This window comes from Nyctereutes procyonoides, unplaced genomic scaffold, assembly GCF_905146905.1.
Source record: "Nyctereutes procyonoides isolate TBG_1078 unplaced genomic scaffold, NYPRO_anot_genome, whole genome shotgun sequence".
In the NCBI taxonomy this organism is placed as follows: Eukaryota; Metazoa; Chordata; class Mammalia; order Carnivora; family Canidae; genus Nyctereutes; species Nyctereutes procyonoides.
In genome coordinates, this window is record NW_026575134.1 from 34960582 (window position 1) to 34983836 (window position 23255).

General features: G+C 37.5%; 1 protein-coding gene across 5 annotated transcripts in view; it reads left to right on the forward strand.

Moving 5' to 3' along the window:
• The window catches only part of LOC129494345 (uncharacterized), a 173032-nt gene that overhangs the window by 68537 nt on the left and 81240 nt on the right, over positions 1 to 23255 (forward strand). For all 5 annotated transcript variants that reach the window (XM_055301204.1, XM_055301203.1, XM_055301205.1 and 2 more), the window contains one exon: positions 15645 to 15890. In XM_055301204.1, the coding sequence (XP_055157179.1) occupies positions 15673 to 15890 (218 nt within the window). In that variant the 5' untranslated portion in view covers positions 15645 to 15672. The remainder of the gene's footprint in view (positions 1 to 15644; positions 15891 to 23255) is intronic.

Consider the following 23255-nt stretch of genomic DNA (forward strand, 5'->3'; position numbering starts at 1 on the left):
AGGATCGCGCCCCGGGCCAAAGGCAGGCGCCAAACCGCTGCGCCACCCAGGGATCCCTCTTTGTCACTTTCTTAATTGGCTTTACTCTGACCATTGCTTTTAATTGCACCTCTTTCATGCAGCCTTCCCTCCATACAGGTGATGTTACAGTAGTAAGTATCCTGGTGTATCTTCTTTACATGCCACTTATCACCTTATAACATTCTCTATAATTACATATGTATTACATTTATTTGTTTTTAAAGATTTTATTTATTTATTCTTGAGAGACATAGAGAGAGAGAGAGGGGCAGAGACATAGGCAGAGGGAAAAGCAGGCTCCCTGAAGGGAGCCCAATGCGAGGTTCAATCCCAGGACCCCAAGGTCATGACCTGAGCCAAGGCAGACACTCAACCACTGAGTCATCCAGGCACCCAGTATTGTATTTATTTTTATTGGCTCCCTCCCACAAGAATATCAGCTTCCCAAGGGCAGGATATTGGTCTGTTTGGTACTAATCTGTCCCAACTCCAGGATTAGTTTGTTGAATGAATGAATGAAGCGATCATCAATCTCTGTCTGACTTTTGAAGGTTGTAGACAGGAGAGGAGAATGACTAAAAAGAATGTAATAAAGGTGATTTTTGAGCTGGGTCATACAGGGTGAGTTGAAGTTTTAAGAGGAAAGAGAGTGTTGTGCAGAAGGAACAGTAGTATACGCAATCATGGAGGTGAGCAGGAGCCTAGTGTGTTGGGAGAAGATGATGGTTCAGCATGGTTGGAACTTAAGGCATATGGTGGAGAACAATGGAAGATGAACTCAGACAATTGAGGAAGATCGTGAAGTCCCTCACATATGTTGCTTATCATTGGGGGAACTTCAGACAGCAAAAAAGTGCCTGAAGACCTGTAAAGAGAAAAGTTGATAAATTAATTTTTTTAACATATGGAAAATCTTACTTCCTCTATTTTCAAGCGCAGTGCTTGTCCAGAGCATTGTAGTTGAGGAGAAGACTTTAACGATGTCCCTGGGCTTTGGATGAGTCCTGGGAGGAGTGACTGAAAATCTAGGTTAGGAAACATGCTGTTTTCATCTTTATCACCTGGCCCAGAGCTCACGACATGGTAGTTGTTCCATAGATATAAACAGAAATAAATGAAAGGATGAACTTGGTAAGAAGCGTGCAGATGACCTCTGAAGTGAAAAGGCTAACACATAAGTGGTGTCTAGTTTTATTCCCATTGGTGCTGATGTGAATGACCCCCAGATATGTTTGCGGAAAATCTCCAGGACTCCTTTGTGGTGTCACAGTTTTGTGAGAAAGAGAATGAACTTTGGAATTAGGATAACTTGAATGTGAGTCCTCCATCACTTGCTAGCTGCATGCATTAAGTAAGTTCCTTAACCTCTCTGAGTCTCACATTCCTAATGGAGGGATGTCAGTACTTTCATCTAGGGCTGCTTGAGAATTAAATGAGATGGTCTGTGGAAGTGTTTCAGGCACTTATGGGAACTTCGTAAACATTCCACATGGGTGGCAAGGCTCTTCATTCCTTATGCTCATGGGGAGGAATGAGGTGTTTGGGTCCACCTTGATAAGTAGGTATAGGGTTGAGACACATTGATGTTTCATTTTTCTTTGGTCAAAAGAAGAGTAAAATGAACATGACCCATCCCATTACCTCATAAGTTGGCAAACATTTCCTGTGGACCAAGCAGTGTTAATGGAAATATAAACTCAGCGGTTGAATGACAGAAAAGATGTGTTTTTTTCTAATGACCCATAATGACTGAACGCACCAGGTACTGTGTTCCTCTTCTGTGCTGACAACTTTGGGGTGTGATGTAAGAAAGAGAGATGGTTAGGTTGGGTGTTAATAACAGGGTCAAAGTTGTAAGTGTATTGACGGACGCTGACCAATTAGCGCCACACAGGTAAAGGGTCTGTCTTTTCATTCTAAACAGCCCTGGAATGTTGAAGATGTCACAGGATGGATAGGAGGAAGGATGGTTCCTTGCTCCTGGAAAGATCCTTGAGACTTGTGCCCTGTTGATGGTTCATTAATCTCAGCTGAAATTTGAATCTTGGTGGATCAAGCCTTGTGCTAACTGCCTTCTCCTGACCATCTCACTGAATATGCATAACAGCAATGTAGATATTATTTCCCCTACTATTTATTCTTTTATGAAGCTTAGAAAAGTGATGAATCTTGTCCAGGTTTCCTTGAGGGGCAAGTGGTGGAGTTGGGACTTGAATCTCTGTCTCTTTGACCCTGAATTTGTAACCTCCAATGTATTTTCCTCCAAGGTACAGCTATACTGTGCTTCTGTCTCTGTTAATGAAGGAGAACCATTGTCTTAACACACATTAGAGCAGTTTGAATTACTGTCAGACACAGATGTGTCTTTTTTAGACTGTTCTCTTGCTGTCCTGTTTGTTCATTAAAACAAGCTTTAAAAAGGCTGCATGTGTTTATTTAAATGCTGACTTCATAGGGTAGGAAGAAGTGACATAGCTAAGTAATCAATTTTACTTACTTCTCTCTGTAATGTTTTTGTCTTGTGAGTTCGGGTGCAATATGCATAATTTATGTGTCATAGAGCTAAAATAATTTTTAAAGTTTCTAGCTTCAGGTAAACATATTTAACAGTAAAATATGACTTTAAAAAAATCAGTAAAATGATCGTTTAGGTAATAGGCCAGATTTAAGATACCCCAAGGATCAGATTACTGTAGTTGAAATTCTTCCTGGAGCATGAATCAAGCGTTTTGGGAAATGGCATTAATTCTCTTAGATGGGATCAGAATAAAGTTTCAGTGGATTAATACTCTGAGTTTCAAGAAGCTCAAACCATCTGATATTCCTAGAAAGTCTAGGCATCAGCCTGGGCTGAAAGTTTGATTCTTACACAATCAGTTAGCTTTATGCTATTATATGCCCTTGCCTGGCTCCCACTCTGACCCCATATTATCTACGTGTTGGCTTTTGGTCCTTACCAGGGATTGGGTAAAATTGGGTGAATTGCTTATGCAAATTTATCACCATTTCCCAAAAGGAGATCACACTGCTCCCCCTCCAAGCATGTAATCCTCCTGTTCATAAATTCAGCAACTAATTTTAGAGAGTAAATGACATTAGAAAATTTTAAATTTTATATCATGTGCTAGAATTTGGCCTTTGTTTACTTAAACATTATTCAACCCAAGTACAAAATACACTGCTGGGGCCCTTTAAAACATTTTTTTTGGTTAGATTTTTAATTCAACTATAAAGACAATTCAAGTGAGAAACTTCAGTGCGTTGATTTTGTTCTTTGCGTCATTGCACTGTAATTAGCTGAGTTGTGTTTTAAATGCAGCACAAGAACATCTTTCTTGTCTGTTTATGTCAGAAAAAAATGGCTAATGAGCACTTATCAAAAAGATGAACATTTTTTCATTAGATTAAGTAAAATCAAAAGAGATTTATAATGTACTATTATGTTTCAGCTTGGAATAAATTGAGTAAAATAGCTAATATCTTCACAGTTTCCTGAGAATTTCTTTGCATGGCAGGATCCTCCTCCCCCACATACTTAGGCTTCAGCAAGTGCCCATTTGTGGTGATTTACTTTGTGAAGTCAGGGCACTTCCCAAAGGGTTTGGAATGCCATTAATATTGTTTGTAAAATCTGAATATCTATGAAGCAGGTGTCAAAATTGATTTCCTTTGGGTATGCTAGTGTTCTTTGCTACTTGCAAATACAGTTCTTTAAAATTGCTTTAAAAAATACTTTCCCTCTACTTTCTCTTGGTGGTCAGTCAAAATACCACCTGGTACTCAGTATCATGCAGAGCATTCTTTTATTTTGAGATATTTGTGTGTGTTCAAGTGAATGAATATTAACTCCTGTGTCCTCAAAAGGTACAGGTGATGAAGGCTTATTCCTTACAAAAAGTTTAATGTAAAAATGTACACGTTTAAGAACCTTCTCCTTTTACATGTCACCTAGATGGCAGGTTATTTTCAGGTCAGCTAAAATTCTAAGACATTGCTTTCTTTTTTTACTAAGTGAGAGTTAAAATCCATTGTATCAGTGTCTGCTTGGGGTTGTATGTGCACATCCATAAAACAGCTGATATAAAAAAAATAAAACAGCTGATATAACAAGGCCTTATATGGATGAAGAAGAATCTTAACTTCCTCAAGTTTTTTGAGTTAGCATTAGAATGGACAAGAGATAAATTCTCTGTATAAAAAAATGACAGACTGCTCTGGATGCTGGAGACTTAATCTAATCACATAACTTCTGTCCACATAGCATACTTTTGGGGAGAATGTTTTGTTTGATGTACAGCATATTCACAAACGAAAAAGTTTGATAAGTTTCTGCAGAGTAGTATACCCATGTAAGCACCACCCAGTCCAAGTTGTAGAACACAACTAACACTGCAAAGACATTCTTTATGTCCCACCCCATTATTTATCAAAAGTAAGAATCACTCTGATTCATTTTGGAACATTATATGAGTGCAGTCATACAGCAAGTACTCTTTTGTGTTTCGTTTCTTTCCCTCAAAATTAACTCTGTTGAGATATATTAATGTGATTATGTGTATCAGAAAGTCATTTTTCATTGTTGTGTAGTCCTGTATTGCATGAATCTACCACTATTTATCCATCCTACTATTCGTTTTGTTTCCAGTTTGGGGCTACGTGAACAATGCTGCTATAGGTATTCTTGTCTGTGTCTTTGGGTGGACATATGTATGCTTTTCTGTTGGATATATACAAAGGAGTGGAATTGTTGGATCACAGGATAGGTGTTTGTACAGTTTTAGTAGATACTGTGAAATAGATTTCTGAATAATGGCTACCATTCATACTCCCACCAGAAGAGTATTAAAGTTCTAGTTGCTTTACATGCTCACCAACAAAATAAAATTTTGGCCATTCTGAGGGGCTTAAAAGTGAAATCATTGTGGTTATCATTGCATTTTCCTGATGGTTAATGATGGTTAGCACCTTTCATTATGCTTATTGACCATTTGTATATCCTCTTTCATGATGTGCCTATGTAAGTCTTTCGCTTATTTAAAAAAAATTGAGTTGTCCATTTTTTTCTCATTGATTTTTAGAAGTTCTCTGTATATATTGGATATGAGTTCTTTGCTGGATGTGTGTATTGCATTACTGATATCTTTTGATAAACATAAGTTCTTAAATTTGAGGAAGTTATATTTATTAATCTTTTCTTTTATGGTAAGTGATTTTTATGTCCTGTATTCGGAGATTATTTTGCTCACTTCAACATTAAGAATATAGCCTGTGTTACTTTCCAGAAGGTTTATTGTTCTTCCTTTTACATTTAGATCTGTAATTGATGTGGAATTGACATGTGTGCATGCTTTGAGGTAGGTTAAAGTTTCATTAAAAAATGTCAGTTATTAAACATACCATCTTTTCCCCATTGCATTCCATATCACTTTTTTCATAAATTAGGTGGCCTTATATGAGTGGTCTATTTCATAGACCCTCTATTCTGTATCAGTGATTTATTTGTCTATCCTGTACCACTACCAGTATTTTAATTACCCTGTACTTTATAATACATCTTGATACTTGATAATGTAAATTCTTTAACTTTATTCTTTTTCATGTTTCTTTTGGCTGTTCTAGCTCTTTTTTCTCTCCAAGTAAAAATTTAGGATCAGTTTATTAATTTTTATAGAAAAGTCGGCTCAGGTTTTGATTGGGTTTACATTGAACTTCAAGATCAATGCGGAGTACTGACGTACTTTGCGATAGTCTTCTAATCCATGGACATAGTACATCCCTCCATTTATGTAGCTCTTCCTTAATTTCTCTCAGCAATGCTTTGTAGTTTTCAATGTATGCATCTTACATGTTTTTTGTTAGCTTTGTTCCTAGTATCTGGTATTTTTGATGCTGGATATTCTTAGATAGCTTATATTATAGTAATGTCAATGATATTGTTTTAAAATTTCATTTCCCAGTTGTTCAGTGTTAGTATATAGAAATATAATTGACTTTTAAGTATGATATCTATATCCCATGACTACTAAATTCACTTTTATTTGTAGATTATTTTGAATATTTTATGTATTTAATCATATCATCTGTCGCCAATGACACAGATTTCTTTTTACAACTTAAAAAATAATTTTAATAATTTTAATTTCTTTCCTTTGGACCACCATGCTTAATGGAAGTACAATGATGATAATGTTTAATAGTACAGTAAACATTACAGTGCTTAATAGAAGTGATGATATCAGACACTCTGTTTTCATTCCCAATCTCAGGGGAACAGGAAGTTTCCTTCTATTACTAGTTTATCAAGACTTTTAAACACCATGTACAGGCATTGAATCTCATCAAATGCCTTTTTTTGGGCGGCATCTATTTAGTGACTATATAATTTTTCTTACTTGGTTAATGGGGTAAATTATATTGATTGATTTTCAGATGCTAAAGTAGCCTTGTATTACTGTTATGAATTAACTTGGTTGAAATCTATTCTTTTTCTGTATCATAGGATTTGATGTGCTAATATTTTTATTTGGTTTTGTCAGATTTTTTTCATCTATGTTCATGAGAGAAATTGGTTTATACTTTTTCTTTCTGGTAATAATTATTTATTGCTAAGTTTTGGTATGGACCATGTAAAATGAATTCAGAAGTGATTTTATTTTATCCACTCTATGAAATAATTTATATAAGATTGGTGTTGGTTCTTTTTGAAATGTTTAAATAATTTACTGATGAAGCGATTCAGACCTGAAGTTTTCTTTATGAATAGGCTTTAAATTACAGATTCTTATTTTTAATAGGCATAAGACTATCTGGATTATCTAGATCTATCATCTTGTGTTGCTTTTGGTAAATTAGTATTTTTAAAAAAGTATCTGTCCATTTCATCAGAATTATCAGATTTGTTGGTCTACAGTTATTTATAATGCCTCTAATATTTTTAATGCCTGTAAGATCTGTAGTGATGTTCTTTTCCACCTTATAGTATTATTGGCATTTTATCAATTCTTCTTCTTCTTTTTTTATTTATTTTATTTTATTTTATTTTTCTTCTTCTTCTTTTTTTTTTAATTTAAAGAGCCTACTTTCGGTTTTGTTGTATTCCTCTATTACAGGGAGATTGGCAAAATATGGCTTCTTGTCAGATCGGCCCATCACCTGTTTTTGTAAATACAGTTTTATTGGAAAACAGCTGAATCCATTCATTTCTGTATTGTCTTGTCTGTGCTTATTTTTGTACTACAATAGCAGAGTTGAATAGTTGTGATAGATCATGTAGCTTACGAGGTCTGAAGTATTTACTCTGTCCCTTTATAGAAAAAGTTTACTGACCTGTGCTCTATTATACTTTTTTCTTATTTAATTAATTTTTGTCCTTTTATTATTGCTCTTGTCCTTTCTTTGAGTTTAATTTGCTGTTCCTTTTCCTGCTTCTTGAGGTGGATCCTTAGATCATTGATTTTTCATCCTTAGATTTTTCACTTAACTATTATATTTTCTCTAAGTATAGATGAGCTGTATCCCACAAATTTTTATGTATCATATTTGCATTATTATTCTGTTGAAAATGTTTTATTGTATATCTATTATGATTTCTTACTTAACTCCTAGGTTATTTACAACTTTATTAATTGATTTTCAGGTATTTAAGGATTTTCAAAGTTTTTTCAATGTTATTGTTTTTTAGATTAGTTCCACTGTGGTGAGAGAGCATATTCTGATTTTAATTCTTTGAAATTTGTTGAGACTTGTTTTACAGGCTGGTATATTTTATTTTGGTAACTGTTCTAGAGCTACTTGAAACTCAGGTATATTCTATAATCATTGGGTGCTATGTTAAGTTTGTTGATCACACTGCTCTAATTTTCTTTTAACTAATTCATTTTCTTCTTGTTCTTTTAGCTGAGAGAGGTGTGTTAAAGCTGTCTACTGGGATTGGGAATTTGTTACTCCTTTGGTTTTGTTAGCTTTTGCTACATTTGAGACTATGTTGTGAGATCTTCATGTTTAATTGACCTTCTCCCTTTACCAAAAGTTTCTTTCTGTATAGTATTACTTCTTTTCTTAAAATCTATTTTGCCTGTTTTTAGTACATTTATACCAGCCTTTTTCTGTTGTTGTTGATGTTTGTATGTTTTCAGTCTTTTTAGCCTAAGATTTTCTGTGTCCTTATATTTAAGTAATGTGTAGTTGGGTTTAAGAAAAATCAATTTTGACAATTTTTGTCTATCATTTGGAGTATTTAGTTACAACTAATGTAATTTTTGCTATTTTTTTCTTAAGTCTGCTACCTTACTGTTCGTTTTTTGTTTGTCTCATTTGTTTTTAGGTCATTTCATCTTACATATTTCCTTCTTTTGGATTTGAAAATATGTTTTTATTGATTAGTTTTCCTTTTGTTAATTAAATATTCATTTTCTATTATTTTTGTTATTATCCTAGAGGTTACAACATGCATTCTGGACTTAACAGTGAACCTTAAGTTAGGATTCTTACCACTTACTGAAGAATGCAAGGACCTTAGAACTAAATTTGCTCTATTATCCCTTTCCTCCTATTGTGGACTATTTTAAATATATGTCTATATATATTTATATCATATGCATATGTTAAAAACCAGAAGATATTAATCATATTTTTGTTTAAGCAGTCAATATTAATTTAAATTTACCCACTATGTACCTTTTCCAGTACTCTTCATTCTTTTCTGTGTTATTATGCTTCCATTGAGGATCATTGTCCTGCTTAAAATCTGCTGGGATGAATTCTCTCAGGTTTTGTTAAAATGGCTATTTATTTAGATTTCATTTTTGAAGGATATTTTCTCTGGGTGTAGAATTCTAGCTTTGCAATTATTTACTTTAAGAACTTTAAAGGTGCCATTTTTTTGTCTTTCGTTTTCCATTATTTCCGTAGAATAAGTTAGCTTAGGTTGTTACTTTGAAGGTAAAATGTCTTGTCTTTTTTTCTTCAAGAGTCTTTGGGTTCCAGCAGTTTTGTTATGGTTGCTTTTTTTTTAATTTAACCAAATGGGCATTACAGTGATTCTTGAATCTGTTGCTCTCTGTCTTTCAGTTTGGGAAATTTTTCTGTATCTCTTCAACTATTACTTCTTACTCATTACCTGCCTCCTGTTTATCTAGAACTTTAATTACAACAATTATTAACAATAGCACTTTTAAAAAGTGCTATCCAATATATGTCAGTCACGCTTATTTGTATTTTAAATCTATCTGTTTGTGCTTCAATCTGAATATTTAGGCTGACCTATGTTCCAGTTAATTAATTTTTTCTTCTACTGTGACTAATCTGTTGTTTTACCTATCTACTGAGTTCATAATATAATGATTATATTTAGTAGATTCCAGTGCTCTGGTAAAATGATCAGATTTTTTACCTGTTTTTTGAACATATGAATGATATCTTTTTGGATCAGCCTTAATTTTTTTTAGAATTTCAACTGTACAGAAAACTTGTAGGAATCGTGGAAAGCATTACTGTGTATCTTCTACCTAGAGTCACAAATGTGTTATATTTTTCCTCATTTGCTTTATCACCCTCTCTTCCATGTATAGGTGTTATCCCCTGCCACATTCACACACATTATTTCTTTCTGAATCATTTGACAGGATGTTGCAGATGTCATGCTTCTTTATTCCTTAATTCTTCAGTTTGTGTTTACTAAAAACAAGGAATTCATCTTACATAACCACAGTATAACTATCAAAATTAGAAAGTTTAATATTGATACAATATTACTGTGTGATCTACAATTTAAATTCAAATTTTATCAGTTATCCCAATAATGATCTTTATAGCTACACTTTTTCCCAGTCCAGTATGTGATCTAGGATCATGCATTTAGGGCTATTTAATCTCTCTTAATTAAAATAATTCTTCCACTCTTATTTATCTTTCATGATCTTGATATTTTTTAAGAGTATAGAACTGTTACTTTGTGGAATGTTCCTCGGTTTTGATTTTTCTGATGCTTCATCATGTTTGATTCAGATAATGCATTGTTGCCAGGAATGACACAGATGTGATATTGTGTCTTAGTCTCTTGGTTAATTATTGGTATAATTGACTTGGATAACTTGGTAAAATCATACTGTCTTTGTGTGTGATCCACCATAAAGTCACTGTTATTGATTTATAATGGGTAAGTAATTTGTGGGAGAAATATTTGGGGATCATATAAATATTATATTACTCACCAGACTTGTACCTAGTGTATTTTAGCATCCATTGATGATTCTTGACTGAATCAGTTATTACTGTGATATTTGCAAAATGATGATTTTTAAATCTATTATCCTTTCTACACTTATTACTTGGCATACTTACATAAAGAGTAACTTTTCCTTTAACCTCATTTATTAATTTTGAAGACTTATTTGAGAAGTTTATAATCAGGACGCCTGGGTGGCTCAGCAGTTCAGCCTCTACCTTCTGCTCAGGGTGTGATCCTGGGGTTCTGGGATTGGGTCCCACATCGGGCTCCCTGCAAGGAGCCTGCTTCTCCCTCTGCCTATGTCTCTGCCTTCTCTCTGGTCTCTCTTGAATAAATAAATAAAACCTTTAAAAAAAAAGAAAAGTTTATAATTCATTAATCTAATTTTATTTATTTGTTCTTTTTAGAAAGGGAGAGAGCAGTGAGGGGTCAGAGGGAAAGGGAGAAAGAATCCCAAGCAGGCTCCATGCCCAGCAAGAGCCTGATGTGGGACTTGTTCTCATAACGTTGAGATCATGACCTAAACCTAAATCAAGTTAGACACCCAACTGACTGAGCTACCTAGGTGCCACCCATTGATCTTATTTTCAAATTTAATGCTCAAATAGTACAGATTTGGTCATTTCAAACCCCCTCAGTTAGGCTTCTATGAACTTTTACCATCTTCTTTGAACGTTTCTTTACTTGCTGGCACAGTGAGGTATTCCAGAATCGTCTTTTATTTTATCTGCTCCACCACTGGAATCAGTCATTTCTCTAAAGCATTCTGGTTTCTTTTTGTGGAGAAAGGTGTGTAGCACCTAAGATCTGGACACTTACGTATAATTATTTTGCTACTGGAGTGCCATTGCGTCTAGGCTCAATGGGGCTAAGAAATCTCTTTCTATCTCTAATCTATGAGTTCATATTGATACTTCAAAATCTAATCTAGCACCAGAAGGTTCATTTTAATTTTTCTTCTATTTGTAAATCCTTTTGGCAAGGGAGAAACTTGGCTCACATTATCCTTGGCATATCCATTTTTTCCCAGTCTTAGATTCACAGAAAGCAGTCTCAGGATTGTTAACCCTACTGCTATAAAAAAAACATGTGCACTAACCAGTGTTTAGTACTTGTTAAAAATTTTTGTCTTTAGACTGAGGGTATAGAGTCAAAATTCTGTATTAAAAAGTAATTATTGGGACATCTGGGTGGTTCAGCAGTTAAGAGTCTGCCTTTGGCTCAGGGCATGATCCTAGAGTCCTGGGATGGAGTCCCACATCGGGCTCCCTGCATGGAGCCTGCTTCTCCCTTTGTCTATATCTCTGCCTCTCTCTCTCTCTGTCTGTCATGAATAAATAAAATCTTTAAAAAGAAAATGAAAAAGTAATTATTTTTCCCTTCAGTGTGATTGTTATTCATTAGAAATATAGTTGGGCTCATATGTTTCTGTTTATATTCCATTTTATATTTTTTTGGAATATTGGAATATTTTCCATTTCTTTCGAATGGAATATTTTTATATTCCATTTTATATTTCTTTCTCTTCCATCATTATTAATTTAACTTCATCATCATCATCATCATCATCATCATCATCATCATCCCTGTCATCATCTTGTGTATGTAAAACATTAACAAAACCCCAAAATTACACAAAAAGCTATATTCAGCGGAGTGTTACTTCCCCTTCTTCACCCCTATCCACCTTGTTAATGCACCCTCATTATAATGTTTCAGGTTCAGGCTTCTTGAGTTTCTTTTCGTAAATATAAATAAATAATTATCTTATTAAAGCATCAGCCTGGAGGATAGGCATCTAATTTAACACATCTGGTAGACTGCTGGAACATTCTCTGGGGATGGAGACTGGCTGGTGCCATCTTTATGCTCTCTCTTTGCCGTGCTCTAGAGCACCAGCATTTCCTGGATAGGAGCCTTTGTGTGTTTGGTGCCCTGTTTTTTTGCAGCTGCTACCCAGAGGACACCCCTTGATTGTCTGGCTTTAGTAGCTCGGGGTGGGGTAGGGGCTTGCATTGCTGGGTCTCAGGAGACTATGGCTATCAGAGAGAGAGAGAGTTCTTGGCAGGGTGCCACCTCCAGGGCATTGCACAGATAGCAGACTGAAGCACACCCCAGTCCTGTGAAACAGGCCTTTTTGCCTGTCCAGGAGCTTTGTTCTGATGAGTGGGCTTCAGGTTTGGCATACATCTAATAAAGCTGCTTTCAAGGAACATAGGTTGTGGATACCATCTTGGTGCTCTCCCTCTGCCTTGCTCCAGCTAGTCAGTATCTCCCAGAAAAGAGCTTATTATCTCTTCTCTCTTACACAGAAGTAGGATACTATATATGGTTTATTGCACTTTGCTTATTTTGACTGACTGCAAATACGTCCTGGAAATCACTCCTTATCACACCTTCTTTAGTTTTTATTTACAGCTGTAGAATATACCATCATGGGAACGTACCATAGTTTATGCAACCAGTCTTCTGTGTATCTTTTATCATAATATTTTTTTTCAATAACAAATAGTGATATTCCTTGTTCATATGTATTTTTGTATTCTTGAAGGTGTACCTTCAAGGTAAATTCTTAGATATGTGTGAAAAGGTAACCTCACTTGTGATTTTGTTAGATATTGTCAAATTCTCCTCACATAGAGGTGGGGGACATTCCCACCATCAGTGTCTAAGAGTGTCTCTTTCCTTACAGTCCTGTCAGGAGAATGTGCTGTCAAGCTTTGTATTTTTACCAAATTTAATAATTGAGAAATGGTAACTCATCATAGTTATAAATTATGCTATATGTAGAGTTTACATATGCTTTATATAAATAGCATAAATAGTATATATAGTTATAAATTCTATTATGAAGAGAATCTTATTATAATTTCTCTTATGAAGTTCATCTTTTCATATGTTAAAAAGGTCATTTAAAAACATTTGTGAATTGTCTCTTTGTGATGTTCATTTATTTTTCTATTGGGTTTTTAAAAATCTTAACCCTCTTATTTAGAGTTCCTTATGTATTAGGGGTAGATGTTAGCCCTTCATCTGTGATGTCTGGTAATCATGGCTGTCTTAAAATTTCTGTGAGTCTCTGAGTCTCTTTATTGTCTTTTTTTAAAAAATGATTTTGGGTTTTGGTCATTTGTTGCTCTTTCCTGGTAGGCCTGGTTGGTTTCGACCGGATGCCAGACGTTGTTTATGAGAAGTTGTAGAGGCTATAGGTGGTATTATTTTCCTCTAGAGATGATTTAGTTTCCTTCTGCTGACAGATGATGTTTGGGTAGACAAGCTTGATTGAAACTGATCAATTTAAGGCTTGTCCTCACTGTAACGGGGTAGCCCTTCTCGGGTTGAAACTGAAAATCTGGGGTCTTTACCCTTGTCCTCAGCAGCCCTGAAAGCTGATTCATGCATCCTCAGCACAATGAGACTCGTATTTTCTCCTTAGGTTTTTAGTCTGTTTGTCTCATCAGAGCACAAGCAGTGTTGGAGGCAGCAGGTGCCCCAGGGGGAACCTTCTCTACAGTTCACCTTTCTCCAGGATGTCGGCCTATCACTTTTTGTCCCCTCTTCCAACACGGCAAGACTACCATGAGCTGTAGGTTGATGCCATCTCTCCGACTTTATTCCCTGCCCACCTGGCAAGCTGGCAAACCCACCGATGAGGAACAGCAGTAGCAAGGGCAGGGCTCACTTGTGTGTTCCCCTGTCCCCAGGGTTGCAGCCTGTGAAGTTCTGCTGCCTTGATTATTTGCTCTTAGCTGCCAACAGTTCTTTTTTTTTTTTTTTTAAGATTTATTTATTTATGATAGAGAGAGACAGAGACAGAGACACAGGAGGAAGGAGAAGCAGGCTCCATGCCAGGAACCCGACACGGGACTCGATCCCAGGACCCCAGGACTGCGCCCTGAGCCAAAGGCAGGCGCCAAACCGCTGAGCCACCCAGGGATCCCTCCAACAGTTCTTCTATTACATGTCATCTCGCTTTTATAGCGATTCTCAAACCACTTTCGGTGTATTCTGATCCTAGTTCTTCTATCATCGCTGGTGGCATGAGTCATCTCTCTACTTAGCACATTTCATTGAATTTGTATGGAAATGAGAGAAATGACACTGTCAAATTCACAAAGCATTTTAAAATTGACAAGGAAATTGACCTGCTCATACACCGCTGGGGAGGGTCTAAGTTGGCACCACCTTTCCGGAGGGAATTGATTTATATCAAAATCTTTAATAATTTATTTGCCCTTGGACTCAGCAATTCTGCTGCTAGGTGTTTACCCTAAGAAAATTATCGTGGTTGTGTGGGGAGTAGATTTATTTACAAAGATTCTACTCTCAGTCAATAAAATTGGAAGCAGAGTCCTAAGTGTGCAACAATAGGAGATTTGATAAATTGTAGTGTTTCAGTACAATGGAATATTATGGAATTCAACATTACAAATGATGTAGAAGAATATGTACACATAATAATGATCTACTGTTGGGCACAAGAGATGATGACGTGGCATGTGCAGTATGGGCCAGTTTAAGAATGCATATACAGATAGATACATAAATATCAGACTGGAATAATGCATATAGCTGCTGTTGTTGGGTTGTTGGCTATTCCCCCACTTTGTTATGCATATTTAAATTTTTTCCCCATTTTTGGAAAGTTACTTTCATTCCAAGAGAAAGAACACACTTTCAAAAAGCCTTGATATTGGTAGGCTCAGTTGATAATATCTTCTGGCAAACATTTTATTTTATACTGGTTGCCTGAGTTCTATCTTTATGCCCTGAGTGGTGTTATAGATTTCATTATAAATGTACCCACCCTGGGGCGCCTGGGTGGCAAAGTCAGTTAAGTGTCTGACCCTCAGTTTCAGCTCAGGTTGAGATCTCAGGGTTGTGAGATCGAGCCCTGCCTCAGGCTTCATGCTTAGCATGGAATCAGTTTAAGATTTTCTCTCCCTCTGACCCTACCCACCCTCTCAAGTAAAGTAAATAAATCTTAAAAAACAAAAAAGAAAGAAAGAAAGAAAGAAAGAAGGAAGAAAGGAAGGAAGGAAGAAAGAAGAAAGAAACGTACTCGCCTTGAAAATACTTTGTGGAACAGAAGACCTCCATACAAATATACTTTAAATTTCCACTAGTCAAATTCAAAAGAGGCCTCATTTGTTTCTGTCAATGTCTGAAAAAGCCTTTTTAGTAAGGAGTCCTTTAAAAAAGTAAATAGATTTATGACAAGCACTTGGATTATCAGGGATGATTTATTTTCTAGGGAAAAAAATCGAATTTCCTTTTGAAACCAATTGCCAAAATTTAATGAAATTGCTTTTTTTTTTTTTTGAAATTGCTTTTGTAAACCTGCAGTCAGGATTTCTGCACATTAGCCTTATCCTTTGTTGCTTTCTTCTTAAAGGTCTGCTCCAAGACAGCAATCACCAACTATGACCTGCTGGGTCTCGAGGTTGCTTCCTAGGAATGTCCGTTCCTTGGGGACATCACCAAAGAACCAGAGAGTTGTGGATTGTCATCAACACCATGAGGACTATGGGTACTTCTTACCCATCCAGACGAGGTGGCAGGACAATGACCAGTATGGCCATGTGAACAATGCTGTGTATTACAGCTACTTCGACACTATTATCAACCACTACTTAATCAGGTAGGCTTGGCTTCTGAGCCCCATTTCCTCATGTCATTCCTCCAGCATGCCCTTAGTTGGGAGTACATGCAGGACATTATGGGAAGAGATTCCTTCCAGTTTCTTCTGCTAGTGCACTCTTTTGTTGAGCTGAGAGTCAGGTTATTCAAGAGGAGAACAGGTGGACTGACACGTGAGTGAGAAAGTGTCGCCCTGCTGTTCCTGCAGTCTCAGGTGTTCGTATATCTTGGTCCTTTGCACTAAATTGTCAGCAAATGTGCAGGCTTTGAATATCAAATGAGCGTCTGTACAAAAAAACCACATCTATTTAAACTTGAGCAGAAAATAACATCAGCCCTCGGGCCTTTTTGTGAGAAAAGCAGCTGCTTCCCCCAACATCAGGGAGAAGGAGAGAATAAGAATATAAAGATGTTGTCATAGCCTCTGAATGCAGTGTTGGCATGATTGCCTTCTGATGTATGTTTACAAGATGGTTAGTATGTATTTGGTTAATATAATTCTCTATATGAAAGATAGTGCTGTGAAAAAAAAAAGGACTGCGTCATATATAGATCTAAGTAAATCCTACCTCCACTCTGCATTAGCTGTGCAATTTTGATAGACTTATAATTCTTTTAAAAGATTTTGTTTATTTAGTCATGAGAGACACAGAGAGAAAGAGGCAGTGACATAGGCAGAGGGAGAAGCAGGCTCCTCGCAGGGAGCCCAATGATGGGACTCGATCCTGGACACCGGGATCACGTCCTGAGCCAAAGGCAGACACTGAGCCACCCCGGTGTCCCTTGATCAACTTACATAACCATATTGAGTTTTCTATAAAAATAACTCACATCTGTTGAAAGTTTCTCTGTGTCTAGCACTGGGATGCATTTTATACAGACTTTTAAAGATTGGGATATAATTGACATATACCATTATGCTAGTTTCAGGCGTACAACATAATGATTTGATATTTGTACACACTATGACAACCACAATAAATCCAGTTACTATTCATCACCACACAAAGCTACAAAACCTTGTTTCTTTTCTCGTGATGAAAAATGTTAAGATTTACTCTTCTAGCAACTTTCAAACATGCAGAGCAATACTATTGACTATATTCACCCTGCTGTACATTACATCCCCATGACTTACTTCTTTTATGACTGGAAGCTTGTACCTCTTGACTCCCATTTCATTCACCCTCCAGCCCCTCTCCCCTGCGGCACCACTATTCTGTTCTCTGTATCTATAAGTCTCATTTATTTAGATTCCACATATAAATTAGTTCATAGGGTATTTGTCTTTCACTGACTTAATTTCACTCATCATAATACCCTCAAGGTCCATCCTTATAGTTGCAGATGGCTGAGTAATATTCCAGTGTGTGTGTGTGAGTGAGTGAGTGTGTGTGTGTGTGTGTGTGTGTGTGTGTGGACATACTTCATCTTCTTATCCATTCATCCATCAGTGTATACTTATGTTGTTTCCATGTCCTGGTTATCGTAAATAATACTGCAGTGAACAAAGGGATGCATATATCCTTTCAAATTAATGTTTTCACTTACTTCGGATAAATGCCCAGAGGTAGAATTGCTGGATCATATGGTATTTCTATTTTTAATTTTTTGAGGAACTTCCGTACTGTTTTCTGTGGTGGCTACACCAATTTTAAATCCCCACCAACAGTGCACAGGGTTCCCTTTTTTCCACACCCTTGCCAAAAATTGTTGTTCTTTGTCTTTTTGAAATACTCATTCTAACAGGTATGAGGTGATATCTCATTGTTGTTGTGGTTTGCATTTTTCCCTGATGTTGAGTGATATTGACCATCGTTTCATGTGTCGGCCACCTGTGTGTTTTTTTTTTTGAAAAGTGTCTATTCAGATCCTCTCTACCAATTTTTTAATCGAATCATTTGCTTTTTTGCTATTGATTTGTATGAGTTTTCAATATATTTTGATGTTAACCCCTTATCAGATATAGGATTTGCAAATATTTTGTCCCTTTGGGAATATTGCCTTTTAATTTTGTTGATGATTTCTTGTGCTGTGCAGAATCCTTTTAGTTTGATGTAGTCCCACTTGTTTATTTTTGTTTTTGTTGCCTTTGTTTTTGGAGTCAGATCCAAAATATCACCAAGAGTGATGTCATGGAGTTTACCACCTATATTTTCTTCTAGGAGTTTTATGGTTTCAGGTCTTATGTTAAAATCCAATTCATTTTGAGTTAAATCTTGTGTATGGCATAAGATAGTGGTCTAGTTTCATCTTTTTGCTGTGGCTGTCCAGTTTTCCCAAAACCATTTATTAAGGAGACTGTTCTTTTTTCACTGTATATTGTTGCCTCCTTTATTTTAAATTAATTGACAAAATATGCATGGGTTTATTTTTGGACTGTGTATTCTATTCCATTGATCTATGTGTCTGTTTTTATACCACATCCAGACTTTTTATCACTATAGCTTTGTCATATAGTTTGAAATCAGGGAGCATGACATATCCAGCTTTGCTATTCTTTCTCAAGATTGCTTTAGCTATATGGGGTCTTTTGTGGTTCCATACAAATGTTAGGATTGTTTGTTCTCTATCTCTGTGAAAAATGCCACTGGGATCTTGATAGGGATTGCATTGAAGCAATCTTATTCAGTCAGTGGCTGATGGGAGTTAATATATAAATACCCCAGCTTCCTCACCTCTTGGTGAGGTAACTGTGACCCAACCCACTTTACACAGGATCTTGGCTTCTCTAGTGGGATTAAGCTCCAGTTCCTCAATTGGTAGCTTTTTTAAATTGAATTAAAATTTATATAACATGAAATCTATTATTTTAACCATTTCAAAGTGTACAAATTCAGTGGTTTTAGTGTATTCACTCAGTTGTACAACCATCACCACTATCTGATTCCAGAACATTTCCATCACCCCAAAAAAGGAACCTCATACCTGTTAGTCACTCAGTTCCCCTCTCCTCCCTTCCTTTGGAACCTATGAATCTACTTTCTATCTCTGTAGATTTTCCAGTTCTGGACACATCATTGTCCAGGATTGGCAAATGGAATCATACGGTATGTGGTCTTTTTTGTCTGTCTTCTTTCATTTAGCAAGATGTCTTCAAAGTTGATCCATATTATAACCTCTATTATACTTCATTCTTTTCTGTGGCTGGATAATGCTCAATTGTATGGCTATGCCACATTTTGTTTATTCATTCATTAGTTGATGGACATTTGGGTTGTTTCTACTTTTTGGCTTTTAAGAATAACACGGCTATGGATATTTGTGCACACGTTTTTAAAAGGACATGTTTTCAATTCTTTTGGGTATATACCTAGAATGGAATTGCTGGGTCATATGGTAACTCTATGTTTAACTTACTGAGGAACTATCAAACTGATTTCCACAGTAGCTGTGCCATTTATATTCCCACCAGCAATGTATGAGCGTTTCATTTTCTCCACATTCTTGTCAACACTAGTGACTATCTAGCTTTTTGATTCTAGCCATCCTGGTGTGTGGGAAGTGGTTATCTCATTTTGGTTGATAGATTATTTCCCTAATGACTACTGATGTTGAGCATCTTTTAATGTGCATTCTGGCCTTTGGGTATATCTTCTTTGGAGAAATATCTGTTCAGATCCCTTTTCTATGTTTTAATTGGATTATTTCTATTTTTACTGTTGAGTTTTAAGAGTTCTTCAAATAATCTGGCTATTAGACCCTTATCGTATATGTAATTTACAAATGCTTTCTCCTGTGGGTTTTTTCACTCTCACCAGTGTCCTTTGCTTTTAAAAACACACACACACACACACACAACACTCAGGGGGCTTGTTTTACTTAGAGTGGAAAATTATGCCAAGGACAAAATCAACACAAAGGAACAAATGACAAAAAGTAGCAGGGAAGAGACTCAGTTAAGTGCAGCTCCATGAGTCCAGCAGTTCTTTAGGTCATGGTTACATGTGGCCCACTGTAGGTGTCCATCTGTCCAATCTGTCTGTCCTCCCTAGATGGCAGAGTGGTACCTTTTCAAGTAGCAAACGCTTTATTGGTTACTTTCCCTTCCTCACTTCTACAGGAACACTTAATCTACAAATAGTACTTTATAGTTCTTGCTCACGTTGCAGATTTGCTGTTAGTGAATTGAAATTTTTCTTCTTTCAAGAAGTTATGTACAGAACAGCTTTCACTTTGAGTGTTCCTTGTTCTCTCTTGGGTACTATGTGGTCCTGAATCTTCAAACTAATTTTACTTTGTGTGCACCTGTCAGTAATTCTTCTAGAAATAGCTTACACTTGCTTATCTAGGAATAATAAACTGTTTTTTTTCAGCACTCATTGTAGCTTTTAGGAGAACGTGTGCTTTATAGTTTGAAAACCACAGCAGGTGGTAAAAACAGTATTTGTGGCTGTTTATAATTCCATGTCATTTGTCCCATAGGAATTTGACAGTGAATTTTCCAACTTAGGACTATTCACTCTTTTAAAGGAAGGGTCAGCCTTGTTACTTCTTTGGGTTGACTCTTGATCTCAGTGTAGTTGAGACCTAGTGGAGTGTCTAAGTCAGCCCGGGCTGCTGTAATATTATACCACAGACTAGGTGGTTTAAACAACAGATATTTATTTCTCACAGTTGCAGGGCTGAGAAGTCCACATCAGGGTGTCAGCATGATTGAGTTCTGGTGAGGACCCTCTTCCTGGTTTGTGGACAGCTGCCTTCTTAGTGTGTCTTCACTTGGCTACAAGAGGAAACTCAAGTCTCTTTCTCTTATGAGGACATTAATCTCATCATGGGGCTCCACCCTCGTGACCTCATCTAAACCTAATCTAATTGGGAGTTATTATTTCAAAATACGAATTTGGGGGGATATAGTCATATAGTCCATAACATCTCGTATATGTGGCTTTTGAATATCTCTCTTATTTATGAATCTGGGATGTTGATTTACAGACAATGATGACGGAGTCCTTTATCCATTGAGGATTGTGTCTGTGTGGTCCTAATTTGTTTCAAACTGTTTCACACAAGACCAGTTTCTGCCAGTTTGGAGGGGGAGGAATAGGAATTAGCAGCATGTAAGGAAGAATTCCTGACAGAACAGAATGTCCTTTCTCATGTAGGGGTCTCCACATATTACACATTTACTCCAAAATTGTGAAAATACCATGGCCACCGTGGCCTGGGACTTCCTAGTCATGACATACTTTTTCTAGGAGATCTGAGGATTATCTAATAGGTGGCTCACTGACTGTCAGAAGCCAAGCCAACACCACATAAAGGTGTGAGAACATGGGGAAGACCAGCTGAGGAGAGCCAACCTCGTCTCACCAGTGTGAGGTAACGTGAGGAAGGGCAGCTGGTCCAGCCAAAGCAATGCCAGGCTCACTGGCACATTCACCTCCTTTCACCTGGCTCTGTACAGATGGACAGTGCTGTACATGCATCAAACACCCATGTGATGGTCAATGAGCGACATGGCCATCTAGAACATTCCATCTTTGAGGGGGATTTTTGTAGGAGAGGGGACCAGGGAACTGTGGAGGGCATGATGGGGGAGGGTGAGAGAGACAGGGGAAGAGGCTGCAGCCTGCCCAAAGTTCCCATCACTTTGACACACCGAAGGGGTTAAGTCATTCTTGAACAGTTTATCGCTCATCAATTGTAATTAAATATGTTTATATTAAATTATGTTCTGTAATTAATGTAAAATCCTTTAGCCTGTGCTGTTATTAGAACCAGATGCTGAAGTACCAACAATATTTCAACATGACTGTGCTGCCTCGCCAGCTGTCTGACTGTAATTACTTTAATCTCAGCTTGTTATCTAATTATCACCTTTGTAAAGGGAAAAGTGCTCTCTAATGCTTACTGATTGTTTCAGAGGATGATGAGGAGCGGGGAACAGCTGTCAGAGATCGTGGGCCCTGCTTATCACAAGGAAGGAACTTATCCTGAAGCCTATTCAGGGCAAAACTGCTGGAAAAAAAAAAAAAGAAAAAGACGTCCCGGCTGGGAGCTGGGGACTGGCCTAGAAAGGGGAGACAGTTGGTGCAATGGTGAAGGGTGCGGCCCCGGTGGGTAAACTGGCAGGTGACACCTGCCTCTTCCAGGATGGCTGGAGGACAACCTACTCACTCCTCACTCTGTGTGGCTCTGTTGCTTCGGCTGTAACGTGGAGACAGTCACAGTGCTCGAATGGACCTCAGAGGACGGTTGCGAAGATTCAGGGAGATGGTGTGCATGATGAAGCCCTCAGCCCAGTGCTTGACAAGATGCACATACTCAGTAAATGTTAACTGTTCTGCTTCCTTTGGGAAACAAAACAAAACAAAGCCCCTCACTGCTGGTTTTCTCCACTTCCGTCTTAGCTTTTACAGCCAAATCCGAAACAGTTGAAAATGGATGGGTACGTGCCAGCACCTTGGTATCATCAATTTGTTTTCCAAATTATGTTCAAGTTCTGTCCTTTTGGGACTGAAACTTACCTTTGCATTGCTTTTTTTCAGAAATGGTTCACCAAGTCAGCCAAGAGTAGAAGTATGTATTGTCAGGGAAGTCTTGGAGCTCTTCTGCGGAATAAACTATTTTGGAGTCTCTTTCAGTACTTTGTGCATACGTTCACCAGTCAGCAGCTGACATGGTAAGGGTGGTTTATTCCAAAATGATCATTAAAGCATATTCCCTTAGGATGTTTAGTAGGCTTTTAATACCCTCCCCAGCCCCGTGCTTTACCTCTCAGGAGCTGTGGCTTCCATCAGAGGAGAGTTGGCACTGCTCCCCCTGCCCTGGCAATAGCATGTCCACCTCCCCCACTAGACTGTGAGCACCCTAGTCATTTATATATACCCAGTGCATTGTCTTGCCGGACACATTTTGTCCTACGTGAGTGTTCCCTGAAAGAGCACCACAAACCAACTCACTGTCCGACAAGCCAGGGTCACCCGGGGTTTTTTCTTTCCCAGGAATGTGAAGAAACACCACCACCTCCTGGGGCTGTGCAGTAGGTCTGTCTCTCAGGTTTGTCCTTGCCCCCTGTTAGTGCCTCGTCCTCACCAGGAAACTGTGAAGCAGGCCTGTGGGGGAGACCTGTGAGAGCACCCGGTGGGGGCTGACCGTCCTGGTGAGGAGTCAGCTGTGTATCTGGAGCAAGAGGCCCCAGCTGGCCTACTCTGAGGCACACAACCTGAGGAGGGCAAAGCAGTGGGTCTCTAAAGTCAGGAATGCCCAGCTGCAAAGCAGGCTGCTTTATGAACAGGGGCTCCCATCGTTCATCAAAAGAGCATTAGCGTTAGGAATTTCACGTAAAGTCCCTTTGGTCGAAGGTATAAACCGGGCTCTGCAGTCACTCTTTGTTATAGTGTCTTTGTCTATTGAAAGAAAT